The following is a 19,596-nucleotide window of genomic DNA, read 5'->3' as shown; positions in this document are numbered from 1 at the left end:
ATTAAATGACACTTGACGAAACAGTTTTTAACGATACAACATTTTCGATGAAACGACTATCGCCGGGACGACTTCTGGTTAAACTGCTTTCGGTAAAACTGCTTTCACTGAAATGATTTTTAACGAAATTACTTTAGGAAAAATAGCATTTGTGAAAAAAATCGGCTAAAATCTTTCAGCTTCAAAACGAATTTCAGTGAAGCAATTTCCAACGGAATTGATTTCAGGAAAGCGGCTGCCGGCGAAAAGCCATTTAACCTTCTTTCGTTGTCCGTTATTGGGCTTTCGGTCAAATGAGTCAGCAAAATCGGTTTGGCGAAACGGTTTTTGATCAAATGGCTTACGGCAAAACGTTTTTTGGTGAAACGGCATTCACTGAAATGACTTTTCGAAAGTGGCTTCCGATGAAATAACTTTCGGCATTCGGTTAAATAATTTGCGATGAAATGAGGCTTTTCGGAAATAAAACACATTGTTCTCTCCCAAATGGGTTTTGATCAAGAGACTTTCGGTGGCACGATTAACCGCTTTTATCAAAACTGCTATCTCTAGAATAGTTTTTTTGCAAAATATTTTTCAACGAAATAGCTTTTGGAAAGAACTTTCGGTGAAACGGCTTTCAATGAAATATTTTGTTAACGAAAGGACTTTCAAAGAAACAGCTTTTGTGGAAGATTTCGGCATAATAGTTTTTGGCTTTTTTGATGAAATGACATTTTCCGAAAAGGTTTTCCTCGATATGAGATTTGGAAGAACGGCTTTCGCAGGAACGGTTTTTGGATAAAGAAACTAAAGCGGCCTTCGGTGAAACAACACCATCGAAATGGCTTTCAGTAAACGGCTTTCGGCAAAATGATTTTTGGCGAAATCTCTAGTTATTTCTAATCCCAAGAACAAGTTCTTCTGCTAATGATGTCTGTCTTCTTATTTTTTTCCAACAGGAACCTATTTCAATTGCATCATGTTCATGGTGGCTTCGTCGGTGGTGTCAACAATTCTCATCCTAAACTACCACCACCGGAACGCGGAAACGCACGAAATGTCGGATTGGGTAACTTGGCTCTCATCAGTTAATAATAAACCGCAAAACAATTGAAAGTAAAAATACCCTCTGTTCATTCCAGATTCGTGTGGTGTTTCTATCCTGGCTGCCGTGCATTCTCCGGATGACACGACCGGGAGAACCATTTCCGCATCCTTGCCGCCAGTCGGAGGACGAGAAGAACAAACAACTGCAGGAGGTGGAAATGCGTGAAAGGTATCTTTTGTCATTAGTTCTCCTGCGAATCAGGAAACATTTTATTTTGTATCGCCCCGTAGATCCTCCAAATCACTACTCGCGAACGTACTGGACATTGACGACGATTACCGGTGCAATCACCGGTGCAGCACACTGCCCCACAATCCGACCTACTACCGGACAATGTACCGCCAGGGGGACGACGGGAGTGTCGGCGTGTTGACGGGTGCCGGCGGTGGAACGGACACACTCGGCCGCAGCGGAGGCCTCGGCACGATCAGTGCCACCGGGGGTGGCCGTTTGCACGAAACCGTCTCCTCGCACACCTGCCTCAGCTCCTCGGCCGAGTACGAGCTGGCACTGATACTGAAGGAGTTACGGTACATCACCGAACAGGTGAGGGGATGTTGATTTTCATTTCAATTTAACTTGTAACTACTGTTGAAATCGTAAGTTGAATGCGTGGATTACTAAACCTTTTCTTCTCCTTCTTCGTATTCTTCTCTCCGCTCATCGGGAATGCACAGCTCCGCAAGGAGGACGAAAATGGCGAGGTGACACGGGACTGGAAGTTTGCCGCCATGGTGGTCGACCGTTTGTGCCTTATCATCTTCACCCTGTTCACGCTCATCGCGACGCTGGCTGTACTCTTTTCGGCGCCTCATTTTATCTTCTCATAACAACCATCATCACCAACAACCGCAGCCACAGCAGCACCAGTTACGACAGCAGCAACTTCTTTTCCGACGACGACAACGACGACGAGCCCGACAACAACCAATCCAGCGTACGCCAGCGGCAATGACAACGCCGATATTGACATCGTTAAAATTCTGCACTCCGGCGATGGTCCTTCTCCGGTGGGTGATCCGACCTCGTGGATTCTGCTCGGAGGAACGCTGGCCCTGGTGGTCCTGGTGGTAACCTTGGCTTCCGTTGCCCTTCTGCTGACGGTTCTGGTGCTGCTGGGCAATGGGACACTCACACAACTGTTTGCGGTGACTGATTATACGTTAAGAAAATATGTTCATATTTTCGTGAAAAGTTTTAAATTGATGAACGACGCGTAAATGCGGAACAACTTCGAAACCGAGAGGGCAACACGAAATCGATGCCCAAAAACCGTATGTAGACACATCACAGCAGGCCACGTTTTATATCGAACAGAATAGTTTCCTCGGTAACGTCAGTAGTTTTCTCTACATTTTAAAATTATTCCGTTCTCGTAAATGGTTTCGACAAAAAAAAAGAACGTGCGCCAAATAGGACAAAAACGTCATCGACTGGTTATCTGTTTTTTCGGATAAGTTGACTTCAAACTAGAATAAATGCGACACGAGCACGAAGAACGTAAAATCATAGCAAGTTACTTGATTCAATCCGGTTTCTATATTTACATCAAAACTAACATTGAATGTACATAACTGATCGATTTTATTAGGACATCCGCAGGGGGGACTGTGGAGATTTGACCGCTCAAATCTCTCTGCCGAACCATGCAGAACTAGGTTAATTCTTCCGGTGGAATGTAAATAATTTTAACAGTGCATTCACCATTTTCAAACTTCATATTTATAGCTACGTTACGTTTTTTGACACTAGAAAAGTTTCGACCCTCTCCCCTTCCCCCTTACGAGCAGCAGCAGTGGCCGGCCAGCGGCTGCTGGTTGCTCTGCACACTATTCTAAAAACTCAACAAACGTCCGGAAATGCTCGAATCTGCTTCTGGAAAGCAGTGAACAGCGTGGAAGGACAAACAAGAAGAAAAAAAATAACAAGAGTCGCATCAAACTTATTGAAGACATTAGTTAATAATGACTAAACTAATTAGTGAAGTTTTATATCTAAGTGATCTTTTTATACGAACAAACAAAATATGACAAGTTAATCAAACTGTTGGACGAGATTAACGAGGATGAAAGAACAAAAAAAATTATACATATATATAAAGCTAATATGTAGGTTGTTGAATATTATGCCATAAGATAAGAATATAGTTTAGTTATGTTACGCTAAAACTTCACGTTGAATAGGAAGAAACTAAGAACGCTAAAAACCGGACGGACGGTTGCAAAATCGGTTCCATGATTGGCTGCTTGCAAACGAACATCAAATCAAATCTCAATCAAAACTGAAACACGATATTGCTGAATAAAACGATGGAACTGAGATGGGGTTAGCTCGATTCGAAGAAAAAATAATTTTGTATTTGGCAAGAAATCTGCAGCTACAAGTCATGATTAGTAGAGGGACAAAAAGCAATTGTTTTATTTATTAATTTATTGAATTTAGGTTCCGATCCTGCAGTCCTTTTCCAAGTTGAGCATAATTCATGTGATAACACATTTGCTGGACATAAAGACCGTAGAGGGTTTATGTTCTTGTGAGAATCAGGCAATTTAGGCTGACGAAACCTAGAATCTATCGTGAAAACCGTGAATCAAAATTGTGTGAGATAGCTGACATTTTCAAGATATCATACGACATGAACATCACGGTGGATCAAAAACGACAATGACAACCATAGCGAAATTGCGTGAATTGGGCTTTGAATTACTATCGCATCCACCATATTTCCTGGATATGGCCCCCAGCGACTATTACCTGTTTGTAGGCCTTCAAAAAGACACCAAGAAAGGAGATTCTACTCGAACGATGAAGTCAATGCTAAAACAAGCGCTTTTTTGAGGCAAAAGATAAATCGTTCTATAAGGAAAGTGATGAAAAGTGGTTCAAGCACTGAACTGATTGTGTTGCTCTTGACGGGAGACTTTGGCCCTTATTACCGTTCTCACTTTTACTTTCACTGTCACTTCACTTGATTCTATCTATTACCAGTATCTCGCACATTGAAGTCAGTACTAGTGAAAAAAAAAATCATTTGCTCAATTTGTTTCTGTCTCATGAGTTTTTTTTAGTTAGTCATAACTAATCACCTTTAATTATATTTACAAATATTCTTCGATTGGTACCAGGAAGTTTGGAACTCTCCTAACAACTCGAATGGTTTTTACCGTAAAAATACATCAAAATATGTAGAAGCTCCAGAGCTCAAACACCACATCCCAGTTCCAATGTTTGAAAGATATCCGCCACAGATGATCAAAAGCGGAAGGCAACGGGAACGGAAACAGTCTTGAGCCTTCGAAGAAAAACCGGAACCGGACGGCCCGGGGATTAATATTGTTAAAAGCAAATCAAAATCAAAAAAATAAGCACTACTCCAAACTTCGCAAAAATTCCCCATAATCAACACGAAACCAACCGAAAGTACGTTACGGCCGAGCTCCAAAAAAAAAAACCAAAGAAAACAAAGCAAGTCATGTTGAAAAAAGTTGAAAGCAAACCAGGTTCCTTAGATAAACCAAACGAATGAAGTGAATTGAAACGGTTGAAAAATAGTCAAACGATTTATTCTCCAAAGTGTCCAACGTTTCGACCGTCTTTGAGAATCTTTGACTAACGGAACTAGACGCACAGTTTTTCAACATGATCGAACATTTTTTCTTGTATTTTTTTTTATTTTCTGATAATGTCTAATAAGCCGTTTCTTTCTATTTGGAAACAGAATTTAGGATAACTTGGCGCACGCAGAGTCAGCTATAATAGAAGTCCGAAAAGAAATGTTTTTTTTTCAACTAGTGCTAAAATAATACTCAAATGGGAGGGTACTTACTTTTTGGCATAACACCATTTGGCATGATGGTTATTGGGTATAAAATTCACTTACACTTTATTGCTGCGATGGTCGTTTGGCATAACGACATTTAGCTAAAACCATTTGGTATCACACTTAAGTCTCTTTTTATACAATTTTCACGCGACATTTTATGCGAATTTTCAAAATTATCGTTGTTTTAGAAACTATTAATTTGAAAATTAAAACTGGCACAACAATTGTGTCCTGCTTTTTCGGATATTAGAACGAAACTCTAATTTTTAATCGTGTCTGATTCTTTATAATATATTACAAATGGGTGAATTATTGCTTAATCATTGCTCCAATGATGACTTTAAACAACATTTTGAAGAACGAATGAATGATTCTCGGAAAAATCACAAACTAAAACTACTTCTCTTTCAGTCAATGAAGATTTTGTGTCTCTCAAAAATTGAGATTGTTTTGATTTATATAGTCATGAGTTGCAAATTTTTCTAGTTTTTCTGTTAAATATGCTACAAAATCATCAGCTGGTTTTGTTGCGATTTCTAGATTGCATCTTTCAGTAGTTAGCCATTGTTCAAAAGAGATCGTATTTAGAAATCTTCTGCTCAAGTTCCTCTAACATGCTATCCTCAAGAATTTAAGAAGTGGGGCATTTCTTGCATTCGCGGAGATAACAATCCACCGGGTTCTTACCGGTGAATTACACAGTAATTTTCCCAAAGGCGCTTTACAATCAATTTGAAAGGAATATTTTTCTGAGGCTGTGAAGCTTTAAGGGCTGAGGCCAGTGTGTTTTAGGGTGATTTGGAGGGCTATTTTCATGCTTCAAATCTGATTTTCTCAGAAACGGTGACGAATGCCAAAAAAAACAACTGACAATCTCTTAGAAAATTAGTTTAGATTATTCTGTGAAAATTTCAGAATGATTCATTCACTTCAGCGGTCGGGAAAGTCTTTTTTCTGAAGGAAGAATTGTATAGCTGAAAACGCCGTCTTTCAACTTGTTCATTAAATATCTCGCCTTCAAAAGCATGCATCAACAATCTATCCCAACATTGTCTAGATAATTTAATTTAGATGCGATAAGTGCATAAAAACATGTGTTTTGTCGCGTTAAATATGAAGTGAATGTTATTTTTGTGAAGGTAAGTCGATTTCTATGGCGGCGCCATTGTTTTCTGCTCCAGTTCCCTGGTAACGTTACGGAACATGAGACAGAAATGAAATCCGGGTGGCCAAGAAAGTTTTGATATTTTCGGTTACAAGTTTGACTACATCACATAAAATCCAATAAAGCTACCGCTTGTTTGGCAGCCCTTTTGAGCCGATTTTATTTCGCCATAGAAATCGACTTACCTCAACAAAAATAACATTCACTTCACTGAAGAACTGCAGTACTTCACGTTTTACATCGGAATCCAATAGACAGTCACATTTTTTGTTAGTTCCTTGCTCTTTAACCAATTCTTTTATTGGTGAAACCGTGTGTTTATTCACATTAAATTCTTCCGTCGTCATTAGAACAGACCATGAGTTGGGTAAAATTGAGAATATCCGTACTTTATCATCTCTTGAGCAATCTGAATTGTTAAATTTCGTCTTTAATTTATCAATGATTTCGTCGAATGCTGCAGCCTTTGCTTTAACTGTCTGAAATTCTTCAGATACATTTTGTGGTGGATGGTCGAATAGCCTTCAACGATTTTGGAATACATTTCTTGACGATAGTTGTCAAATCTGAGGTTTCTAACTGCTATAGGAGATACATTAATTCCAGAAATATCTCACTGTGTTGGGAGGATACTGAGATGAGTAAAGCTGCTGATGGTATTTCTTCTAAATCACATCTCGATACAACAGCAAAGCCTTGGTATTACATTCCTGTAGTGGAATTTGACCATCTGTTTCAACAGACTTCCCAGCCGATTCAGAATGTACAGAACCATTGCATGGCTGGTGCTACGATCCTACTGACACTGCAAATCCTTCCAGGTCGAGGCTCGAACATACGACAACTGGTTTGTTAGACCAGTGCCCTATGCATATCTCGATACAGCTAGCGGTATTTCTTCTAAATTATTTCCCGATGTTGCTGGTGAAGCTGTCGTATAATCTGGCATCTGGTTGTAGCTGGAAGCTAGTTGCTGTGCACTTTCAACAGTAGGTACTTTTTCAATATGACGATTACTCCCTGGTTGCTCATGTGATTTTTATAAGCCAGCGATTTTTCTTCGATTTTATTTTCAAAATATTTCGAAAATAGCTGCTCGCATCGTCTTGAAGAATAATTTATTCAAAATTTTATGAGGATTGCAAAAATAATAGATTTGGCGATGGAGAACCCTGACTAATTTAAAAAATAGGCGTATTCTCGATAAATATCAATTTTCTCGATCTAGTTTCTTATATATCTCGAAAATGACTGCATTTAGGAAGTAGTTTCCTATGAGCTTTTCCATTGAACGTAGCTTGGAGAAAAATGTTTCATTTCTCGTGTATATTTATTCCTATAAAAACATCGTTTTTCGAAAATTGTTTAAATGTTTTTCCTCAGGAAACTTTTTTATTTATCCTCTCACCAACTTTCTAACACAATCATTCGTTTCCTTGTAATTCAACGTTGTATACCGTCACTTAAAGCAGCGAAACAAAACACGTAAAAGTATTTCTAAACTAGTCTCAAAACAACTTCAATCGGTAGTCATTATCAGTTGACAGCCAAACAAACCGATTTCGGCTATGCTAGCTCCTGGCTTCCGATTCCGGGAATTCACTTTGGTTTCTTTCAGGGAATTCATTTTGGTTTCTTTCAAGAATCAAAATTTAATTCAATATGAGAAAGGCATCATCACATCACTAGGTGAAAGGTTAAAGCAGGTTTTTTTTGTCTAGAAATTCGTACTTCCTGGGCAATGAATATCTAGGGAAAAAGCTTCGTTCTGGAGAATTTAGACACTCTCAGTCTTCGAGAAAACATGCACCGCATTGGACTTGTGTTCAATTTTACGTGCGCAATATCATTGTAAACTTGTACTCGGACTTGTACTCTAGTTTGCTACAAACCTGAACATCGTGCACACGAGTTGTACACAAGTGCGTTAGCTTAAGTTTGAACATATGTTTAAACTTGGAGTTTGCGCAAGAAGCACTACTCTAGAACGTTCAACGATTCGTATGAAAACTTATTTGATCTATTGCTGATTGAAGGTTTAGGTGTGTATTGCTTTTCACCTATGCTCATTATATTTTTAATTTTGTTTTCTGAAAATTATGTAGCAATACTAAATGGTTGTTCTATTACATCCGAGCGACGGTTTCGAATTAGCAGGCTAAACCTTTGTAAGCATTTTGATAGGTTCTACTAACGAAATTTGCTACTCGAAAACTAGAAGAAATTTATGATAATTGATAATTGAACCTGACTTAAATTACCTATTACTCATATTCTCACATATATTAAATTATCCATAACACATTTTCCGACCATGATTGATTTTCATGGGAGAAGATTTATTGCTCACGATTTGAATGCCTTTGATCATGAAATGGGTTGATACAACAATCCCGGTTTACTGTAATTCCGGATCAGCAACTTTGCATGCGGCCAAGCCGTCAGGTTAATTAAAATAAATTCAAAACGTCATTTAGAGCGAAGGTGAAGAAAACGTCAAAACTGTTCCAATTTACATGCCATGTTAGTTACTGACTTCTGCCTTAGTTCCGAAAATACCGGAAATAGTGGTCGAAATGTCCAAAAAAAAAGAACTCACATCCCGGGCCAGGCGAAGTAGGCGGTCGCCTAGGCACCAAGAACGAATGTGTGCCCAGAATCAGAAGTTTGCAAAACATATTTTCCCTTTCCTTGAAACGCGTGGAAGGTAGAAGGTTAAAGAGTGAAACCATAAAGGATAATTTATATGATTTATGACCCTTTGCGGGACGATCAATTTGGTATAGATTGTGAATGATTCACAACAAGATTTGCCTACAGTAAAAATGAACTCGAACTTTCTCCAGATCCGACTGTCGGTTCTGGAATTGCTGGGTGATGAGTCTTCCATATTTCACACTGTCTTCAAGAGCGACGATGTAAGTAAGGTAGAAAAAATCTAGATTGGGCTCAAAACTGTTCTAATTTGTAGGACATTTTAGTAGCTGGCCGTACGAACCAACTTCTACTATTTCGGTAACTGGATTCCGGTTTCGAATCCTAACCCTAATCTAAGAACTCTTCAAAGCTGATGTCTAAATTATTCTAATTTTTAGGTCTTGTATTGGGCTCCCCGAACAATTTTGTTTTGTCTCAAAAACCAAGGAAAAGTGTTTTGAAGAGCCTCATAGTAATACATGTGATAATATGAGTAATATGAATAAGGCATCTTAACACCGCGACGCGAACTGAAACAGAGTTTGTTTTATAGGCTTACGTTGCATCATTATGTGGCTAATATGTTATGAAATTATAGTTGAATTAACTTTGCAAAGAGCGAAGCTCAAATCGCAGTTTAAATCACGATGTTTGCACTTGTACACTGTGCTTGTGTGCAAATTTGAGTACGGTTTACCGTGTGCATGCTTAAACATGGGAGGCGGTGTTCAAGATCACTTTTTATTGCCAAACTTTCTCATTGAACATTGAACAAAGTATGAGAATTTAAACTTGATATTACGCTTTCGTTTTGTTGAAGTCCCCGCCCCAGCCCCCACTCTCAAACGGACATCGTTCGTCCGGAATTCCATTTTCAAGATGATAAGGATAGATGGCGTCTACTAGACCGTTATCAGAAAATAAAAACAGAGCGTAATTTTTGCCAAACGATCGTACCGTCACCTACTGCCACTTACGAGTAGATTGTTGCCGTCAAGCTTACTTCCTTTCCTTCCCCCCTTTTCCACGTGAAACAGAATGCGAAATCAAAAAACGCCAGAGCAAACAACACAGCAATGCAACACACGACTTAACTATAAATAATCATGGTGTTTTTGAGGTAGGCAAAATGCTGTGATAAAAAAATAAATATTCGTGTTTCCGCAGGCGAAACCAAAACAAAGAATGTTAATTCAAATACAAGCAAATCTTATACCATAAAACAGGCAGACAAACCATTAAAACAGCAGTTAATCTAATAAAAAAAAATACAGTAACCCAGTAGTAGGCTAAGCCCCAGGTAACCATGGTAACTGACCCCGGCGAAGGCGCGTTACCGGAACCTATAAAAACAAATCATAACAATTATGTTTTCGGAATCTAGGATCCTCGTCGGCCCTTAAATAAAAAGAAGGTAAAACCCTTGTAAACTCGACTAAAAAAACGAACACTAAAATCTGTAAATAAGTTGTTAGTTGAAAAGAAAAACCAGAAAAAGACGAGAAGAATAGATCAAAAACGTTATTTTTTATAAATACATATACCGGCAACAAGCGAAGTGAAGCAGTGTTCCCGTTAGTAAAAGAAAACAGATTCTACAACTTTAGCAAAAATCTAGGCATGAGCGAAAATTTGCAGTAGGCGGGGAAAAACGCAGTTGCGTTTGAGTGCGATTAGTGACACTTCGAACGACAAGACACTAACTCGAACTCATGTTTATTTATTTTATTCGGTTTTTTCGTACTCAGTATCAACAAATAGGGTAATGTAAAATAGTTATATAAAAAAAACTTTAAAGATAAGGTGGTTGTTCGTCGGCCGAGCGAAGCTCGAACGGAAAGATCAACGAATAGGTCGGAGGAAACTAGGCACTGAAATAGGCACGGGTTTCGGTTTCATTCATCCCGAATCGAGTTTTTTTTTTCTTCTATTGTTACCTCCTCAAACAGCGCTTAATCTAATCCTGAACCACATTTTCCCCCATAACTACTTTTTTTTCGGTTTGCTAGAAGCTGCCAAACGATTCGTTACTTACACTGTAGGAAAACGGCTGCCGAAAACAACAAATTTTGTCCTGTTTATTTCCATACCCACAGCTCATCAAATGCTGTTGTTAGGTTAGATTAGGTAAACGAAACAAAAGGTAAACAAATCGACAAGCACTACTTGACAGAACAAGTGGAAACCAGAACACGTTGTTACGTTTGTAGTGAGCGGAAAATAAATACATCAAAGAAAAGAGAGATAAAAAAAGAACAATTACACACGAAATATCGTCTTCCTACATGAACAAAAGAACATTGTTTAAACGACTTTTTCACTCTCATGCTACCATACCAGAGCAGTGTAATTTTTATAGCGGAAAAATGCTCTAATACTCGGCTTTTTTTCGGGATTGTTTTGAACTATGTTCTACCAAATCGCTTGATTCTCTTTTCACTATGGTTTTTGGCGATCATCACCCCGAAAACTACGCTTTCAATAGTCAATTATTGTAAGGTATTATACTTTCCTAAACCAGTTTACTAAACATTTTTTACGTACAAAGAGTACTGTATAGTTAATGCGTAATTAAAAACAAATTTAATTGTAATTATAAACAAAAAAACGAGAAAGAGTAAAGCATGAATATCTAAACAACTAAACAAAACAGTAATCGCTAAAATAAAATTAAAAAAAAAACAAACATGCGAAACGCATGACGAAACATCGTAGTGCCAAACACACATCATCACACACAGACGCGCGCGACGACGACGGTGAGTCGGTGCTTCGAGCTTCGAGCTTCGAGGGGCCCGTGTGTGAGTCGAAAATGGTGATATTGTTAGAACATATTTACGCAAAAAAAAAGAAAAAGCTAGCTCTTAAGGTGCAACAACTAAACTAACTGTGCATCCGCACCTGGGGACATCAGGCGACGGTGGGCACTTGGTAGAATCTTATATAGTATATATATATATACATTAGGCTCTCTAGACTAGAACGAGAAGCCGACAGATAAATTCATAGCCCGCACACCTTCCGATATATGCTACCAAAAAAAAAAGAAAGAGACAGAGAAAGTGAAACCGAAACGAACAAAACAGCCCCCTTTTCTACAATCCAATACACCTACTGCAGATCAAAAACGTAAAGAAAAAAACACTACTCTCTTAACACCTACTTACTAGAAATGTTGAAACTTTAAACTTCTATATAACTTAAAACCAAGCACATCGATCAAAGCGTGCTGCTCGGATCGCACACTCACTGGCTCATTTACACAGACGATAACTTGATTGCTTCCGGCACCACACCAACACACTCACACGCGCCACCCACAGTAGGCTTTGAAAGGCTTTTCCTGGATTTTTTTTTGTTTCGTTTCAATTACACTTACCCAACTAAACACGTGCTCGTAAAACCGAGCCGTATGAGGAATTGCTTCCGTATATAAGGTTTACGTTTGTTTTTTTTTTTTTGTTTCGTTAACTCTATTGTTACTTGCACCCAAACGCAGTCACAAAGACAAACATAAAACAGTATACATATTCACGCTCTAAAGCATACTTACACGAAACAAAAAAAAACTTTCTAAAATGCAACTGAAAACGTTTTAGACAATATCAATTGAAGTCAGGCTTCGCACCTTTTTTCCTACTAATACAATATGCAGAAATGCAACAAATGCAGTTTAGGCAAATTCAGTCGTTGAGAATAGAAGAAATAAAAAACAAAAAAAAACAAATGCAACTTGTTTACTCCACCTAGGTGAAAAAAAATGTTATAGGTATTTACTAATTATAGAGCTCGTTTTATACAAAAATAAAATAATGAAAAAATCTACTAAGGATAACTTTTAAACACAAGTAAACTTTCGATAAATATGGAACGGTGTTCGTTCGGAGACAGGCAAACTAATACGACGACGACGACGATTGTGTGCGTGAAATGTGATTGATTGATTGATCGTCCAAAATCAACCGACGACAGTAGGCGCTGGCTGATTGGCAAAGAGCGAAGAAGATGAAGAAAAAGAGAAAGAAGAAGGCATAAAAACAACTCCCCGACGGAACGCGTCGTTGCCACTAGCAACTGTCTAGGGAAGATCTTTTAAAATAAACAACATGCCGCCAACACAAATGCACTTGCACACTCGCACATTCATTCCCACATTCGCCTACACACGCATGCACACATCCACACATACACACACAAAAAAACACACAAACACGAACAACCAATGTCATACTTTCGAAGCTGGTTCGCTCGCAAAACACGTCACACTTTCTGTCTCCACGCAAACACAGAGAGACACTCCCTCACCCCTTTTAAACGGACACGAAAACATGGCCAGTTAACCTAAATAAATTGTAGCACAAGTAAGTAATCAATTTAATAAATTTAACTATTAAAGCTAAAGTAAAAGAATCACTAATGAAACGAAAAAAAAAATATTTAAAATAAACACTAAAGAAACCCCACAGCTGAAAGGAAAAAACAACAACAACAAAAAAATTAAAACTCCTCCCGTGTTGATTTTCTAGAGTTGGATGATAAAAATTACGAGGGTAAAGAAAACTAGATTGGAGTTCCCAACCCGCCACCCTCTCTCTTTCCGAACCCCATCCGATCACCGATCAAACAATGCTCGAATAAAGCAATTCTGTTCAATGAACCAAATCTACCCCTACCGTTTCCCCCCTCCCCTTTGCCTTTGAGAAACGACAAAATGGGAACGGAGAAAAAATACATGGCACACACTAACTAGCAAAATTACGAGAAAAAAAAAAGTTACAACAAACCAACACACGCAATTATCACTAACAAAAAGCAAATAGAGCAACAAGATCCAAAACAAGCAAACAAAACAAATAAACTATCACAGACAGAGGTTAACCAAGAGAAGGGCAGAGTATCAAACGAAAAAAAAAAGAAACGAAGTACGAAAAACATACGAACAAACGAGGCGCGGAAAGGTTGAACGAAGAACAACACGTTGGTAACGGTAGAGATAACGAGTAAAGCGGCCGCGTTAAAACACGGCCGCAGCGAACGGCAGAGAACGGAGCAAACACGATCAGCAGCACACACGTGTAATGCATAGCGGAGAACTCAAAATTACGATAATAAAATTCAATCATTACATTTTAAAATGTTCAAGAATGGTTGTAAGCATTTGTTAAAAAAATAATTAAAAAAATTATTTGAAAAAAAACTCGCTGAACGATTTTTTATCTTCGAATGACAATTCTACTGAAAACTGCGATGACACTCCGGTAGAGGATAGAAGCATCCAAGCAGGCATGGGCGCGTTAAAAATCGACCGCATGGCATAATGCAAACACGTTGGCGGGTTGTCATCGTATTCAAGTTTGAACACAACTCATCCGTTAACGGTGTTACGAAGATTCGTCGAAGATTTCTGCTCGACGATAACAGTGCCACCAGTGACGATTTTACAAAACATATTTTGTATGCAAGTTGCAGTTGAAGAATACAATCAGTGTGCTTACCACGAGGTAGCGTGGTAGGTCTTTTTTATGCGAAGTTCCAGAGTTATGCGTTTTTTTATGCGGTACGTAAACTCGCATAAAAAAAAGACTTCAGTGTATTTCAAAAGGACACATAAACCAACGAGATTTTCTCTTTGTCTTCTTAATTTTCAAGCTTATTTACAAAATATTTATGTAGAACGAAAGACAATCACCCCTACTCTGTATTTCGATCCAATCGGATTTTGTCGAACGAATGTAAAAATTTGCATTCTGTAATTCGATCGAGTGATGCTTTTGTGTGGGAAACTCGAATGCAAAATTTCGTATTCGATCGAAGCAATCCGATTCAAACGAAGTACAGAATCGGGGTGAATATTTCCACTTTTCTAACAGTACCAGATATGTATCGAACATTTGTATAATAACGCAGGTAAAGTCGAAAGATTGCCAACTGCTTTTAGGCCCTTTTGGAATGTTTTCGTCAATATATGGGGAAAAAATGATTCGCCACGCATTGGCATCAAACGTATGATTAAAAACTGGCCTATAACAGTTCGGCTGAAAAGTTCGTATCCTTTAACAGAAACACACATTTTTTGCCAAAATTCGTTTTTATTATTCAACATAATTGCCATCAGAGGCGATACAGCGATTATAGCGATCTTCCAACTTTTCGATACCATTTTTGTAGTACGATTTGTCCTTTGCCTCAAAATAGGCCTCAGTTTCAGCGATTACCTCTTCATTGCTTCTAAATTTGTTACCAGCGAGCATTCTCTTGAGGTCTGAGAACAGGAAAAAGTCACTGGGGGCCAAATCTGGAGAATACGGTGGATGAGGGAGCAATTCGGAGCCCAATTCGTTCAATTTCAGCATGGTTTTCATCGACTTGTGACACGATGCATTGTCTTGATGAAACAAAACTTTTTGCTTCTTCAAATGAGGCCGTTTTTTTGAAATTTCGTCCTTCAAACGCTCTAGTAACGCTATATAATAGTCACTGTTGATAGTTTTTCCCTTTTCAAGGTAGTCGATGAAAATTATACCATGCGAATCCCAAAATACAGACGCCATAACCTTACCGGCCGATTGTTGAGTCTTTCCACGCTTTGGGTTCGGTTCATCGCGTGCAGTCCACTCAGCTGGATTTGGACTCCGGAGTGAAGCAGATTGGACTCCGGAGTGAAGTGATGGAGCCATGTTTCGTCCATTGTTATATATCGACGAAAAAAATCGGTTTTATTTCGATATAACAGCTCCAAACACTGCTCAGAATCATCAATTCGTTGTTGTTTTTGATCGATTGTGAGCTCACGCGGCACCCATTTTGCACAAAGCTTTCTAATATCCAAATATTCGTGAATAATATGTCCAACACGTTCCTTTGATATTTTTAGGGTGTCAGCTATCTCGATCAACTTCACTTTACGGTCATTGAAAATCATTTTGTGGATTTTTTTCACGTTTTCATCGGTAACAGCCTCTTTTGGACGTCCACTGCGTTCATCGTCTTCGGTGCTCATATGACCAGTACGAAATTTTGCAAACCACTTACGAATTGTTGCTTCGCCCGGTGCAGAGTCTGGATAACACTCATCAAGCCATTTTTTTGGTATCGGCGGCACTTTTTTTCATCAAAAAGTAGTGTTTCATCAACACACGAAATTCCTTTTTTTTCCATTTTTTTCACAATAACAAAAGTAGATTCACTCAAAATGCAATTTCTCACAAACTAATAATCAGACAGCTGTCAAATTTATACACGTATCTTTTGAAGGTTGGTACTAACTGAAAATGGTATGGATTTAATTCTAGTGGCGCCCTCTCATAGAAATGATATGAACTTTAAGCGACGGTATCAAATTTTCAACACACTTAACCCTATATTTCCGGAACCGGAAGTCGCATCCGGATGAAATTTTGGAGTTTTGTATAGGACTATAAGACCTCCCAAGCAACCAGAAGTTCCACAATTACTTAAAAAATCCACTTTCTTGCTGCTTAAAAGTACGCGGAACTTTTCAGAACTTGAAAATACAGATCAAGTTCCGCGTGAACTTTCTAGCTGCATAGAAGCTGAACAATGTACTCAAAGAGGCAGCGTAGAAGTTCGTTCGGTTGCGTCGCGTGAACTTTCAAGTGTGGATAATTACTTTAAAAATGGGCTGCTAAGAATGCTATTGATGAACTTTGAGAGCTGCGTATGCCAAATCAGTCCCTTTTATCCGAACTTTTGGTTAGTTGGGCTTTCATTTCACCTAATTTTGGTAAAACTGGTCACGCCATCTCTCAGAAAAGTGAGGAAATAATTTGAAATTCAGTTTTGCAATGACTGAGTGGAAACATATATTGGAGCAGCCAAATGAATGAAAAACTCAACAGAAAAGATTATTTATTGGAGCTCATAGTCAGGACTCGAACCTTCGTTCTGATGCATTCCGTGCATACGCGCTACCATTTCGCCACTCTGAACCTTGTTATATACACAGCTTTAAAACTCGGTCAGACATGGTAGAACGTACATCGAACATGGTCTACATCCTGGCCGTCACCCGATCGGAATATTCCTAGAAAACTACTTGCGATGCCGATCCTTCTTCGGCACAGAAATCGCGTTCGTACACATTCGAGTGAAAACAAGAATGGCTTGTACGCATTCGTTCGAAAGTATGTGTTCGTCAAATTGTCGATACGGACGTAAACAAGCATGATGTTACAAAATCAGCGAAAGAACAAGTCAAATAACAAATGATAATAAACATTTTTCATTACAACTTAAGTCTGTGCAAAAACTGATGCTTTCAAGTTAGATTGGCGTTGTCCCTATCCATTTACGATGTTTAAACAAAGATAAACTCAAGATTGCGAGGTCCCATATAAATTAAAAAAAAACTTGTTCGGTAATCGTCAACCCGAGAACTCGGTAATAGTATACTGTTAATAGCCCCTTGTTACAAAGCGTCGATAAACATAGAAAAGCGTCGCAAAAATATCATGGTTACGCTGCAAAACCAAAAGAAAATAAACAAAACCTTGCAAGTTTTGCGTACAAAATTGTTGGGTCTGATTGCTTCTAAAGCTGATTAAACCGTCTTAAACGAATTAAATATTAGGCTAGTTGAATATAATAAATTACTTCTACATTCAAATACAAAGACCCGCAGGAAGTGTTGTGAGATTGTTCGATATGATGCATATTTGAACACGATTTGTTACTAATATGAAAACAAACATCATCATAGTTACGACGCATAGAGCGACTGGGCGTTTGTTGTTTCGGTTCAACTAACCATTGAACTGCGACTGACGGTGAACCGATTTCATCGAGGGGTCATATTTAAATGGTGTATGAAAAATCATAGACTATTCCATCTTGAGTTTATCTTTGGTTCAAAGCTGTGATTGATTCGAACGTAAACGGTAGTACAAATTTGACAAACTTTCGAACGTAACGTATATGACCGTAAACAAGAATGAGAGTGATAATCAATCAGAATTGTTATGAATCATTTCAAATTGTTTAGTTCTCATCCTACGAGGCATTGGAAGTGATAGCAAATAATACAATACTTTTTTCCAGTATGTTTAGATGTTTATTTCAAACCTTTGTTGTTGCCATGGTAGTTTACCATCGTTTTCAAATGTGTATCGACGCCGTAGTAGAATGTCAAAGTACATTTTTTTATCGTAACGTCCCTTTTGTCGTGAATACGACTTACTTTACTATGGGGTGCCTTTTCAAAATTTACCCTCTGAGAGAGTGATAAGTTTTTGATCGTGAATATCTCTTGTTGTATGTAACGAATCAACATAATTTTTGCTATATGCCATCGGAAATATGATCACAATTTTATGATAAAATATTCAGTTGTGTGACATAATCTCAAATAATTCAAAATTAAACTTTTCTGAAAAGTTTGGTATAAACGAGTATCAAAGAGGATAATTCATAAGGCGCGTTTGTCTTTCTCGTATTTTTTAAGCTCATAGCTCAGTGATCTGTGAAAGGATTTATATAATCTAACTACCAATAGAATCGAAAATTTTCCACTTAAACGTGTATAGCAACAGTATTGAAGTAGTACACTATTGAAAAACCTGTCTCATTTGACCCATGTCAACATCAGCCAATCAGAACGCGTTCTGAAGAAGAGAACCAAATATCTTCTGCTGTACAACAAATCGTTCGAGAAAATGTTCTGAACAGTGTTTAATATCGTAGTGAGTTCCACAACTTGGTCCTTCTGAAAGGCAGGAATGAAACCCGTACAGCATCCGGATAGTTTCTTTCAATGAAATGCAAATCCGAAATGAAATAATCGAAATTAAAATTCTATATGCTGCTATTTTTATAGCCGTTAGGACCGCTCATTAGTGAAAAAGCTACAAATGAAAGCAGGTTAAAAATTACCCTCTCAACAAAAATTGGATCAGTTTGGATTCTATCGCCACTGCGAGCAGATGTATTTTGTGTCGTTTTCAAATCTAGTTTCGCCGCCGACAAGAGCGATTACGTCACAGCTGCCAGTCATTTGCGTTGGTGAAAAAGTAACGGTGGAGAGCATTACACAAAATCAGCCCTTCTAATGGCTCTAAAAGTTTTCTAAAGAACTATTAGGATTTCTTGCTCGCAAATTGAAGGGAAATATCCCCAGTTTAGTGCAAATCTAGAACTGTTTGATTTGATTTTTGTACTTTTCGCTGTGTGAAATTCACAGTAATCTAGATCAAGTGAAGCCTTCTTTGTTTTTGCGAAAAATGCTTGCATAATTCATACAATTGATCAACTAATTGATATTCGGAAGTGTTAAGGAACATGTCAGTTGTTTTCGTATTCACGACATCCAGTTATGTCTCTGACATTACCCACCCGCCTTTTATTCAATAAATCTCTAAAACACATCGTATACAATTGTAAACAAATGTTCTAAAACTTTATTTAGGCGATGTGGACCGTAAATGGTCTCATCCAATTTGTCAACTAGCAAACAAAAAAATTACTGTATACAAACAGCACGCTTAAAAAAAGTTACTCAGAGTTTGAGTACTAGTTACTCATTTTCAGATGGTACATGGAAACGTCAAAACGTCGTTTTCAGATGGTACATGGAAACGTCTGAAAATGAGTAGTTACCAACAATGATATTGAGTAACTCCTACTCTAAATTTGAGTTTAATGCTAGAGCTTTTATGTTATCATTCGCAAGATCAGTTTAAAAGTTGTAATAACCATTTGTAGCAACAGGTTCTATTTTTTGTTAGTGAGATCGCGTATTTCAAGGGTGAATCGCTTAACACAAACGGTGTTGGTTGTGCAATCGACGCAGATATTGTGTCCAGTGCT

At 38.2% G+C, this 19,596-nt stretch overlaps 1 protein-coding gene across 1 annotated transcript in view; it reads left to right on the top strand.

Moving 5' to 3' along the window:
• LOC131426294 (neuronal acetylcholine receptor subunit alpha-7) overlaps positions 1-13,234 on the top strand; it is a 325,402-nt gene extending 312,168 nt beyond the window's left edge. Inside the window, exons 10-13 of the mRNA XM_058588913.1 lie at positions 942-1,051; positions 1,125-1,258; positions 1,321-1,636; positions 1,768-13,234. Coding sequence (XP_058444896.1) covers positions 942-1,051; positions 1,125-1,258; positions 1,321-1,636; positions 1,768-1,920 — 713 coding nt within the window. The 3' untranslated portion in view covers positions 1,921-13,234. The remainder of the gene's footprint in view (positions 1-941; positions 1,052-1,124; positions 1,259-1,320; positions 1,637-1,767) is intronic.
• Positions 13,235-19,596: the final 6,362 nt, after the last annotated feature.

The sequence above is a fragment of the Malaya genurostris genome, chromosome 1 (genome assembly GCF_030247185.1).
Source record: "Malaya genurostris strain Urasoe2022 chromosome 1, Malgen_1.1, whole genome shotgun sequence".
Classification (NCBI taxonomy): Eukaryota; Metazoa; Arthropoda; class Insecta; order Diptera; family Culicidae; genus Malaya; species Malaya genurostris.
The sequence above is the reverse complement of the archived record's forward strand: the minus strand, read 5'-3'. Positions and strand labels throughout refer to the sequence as shown.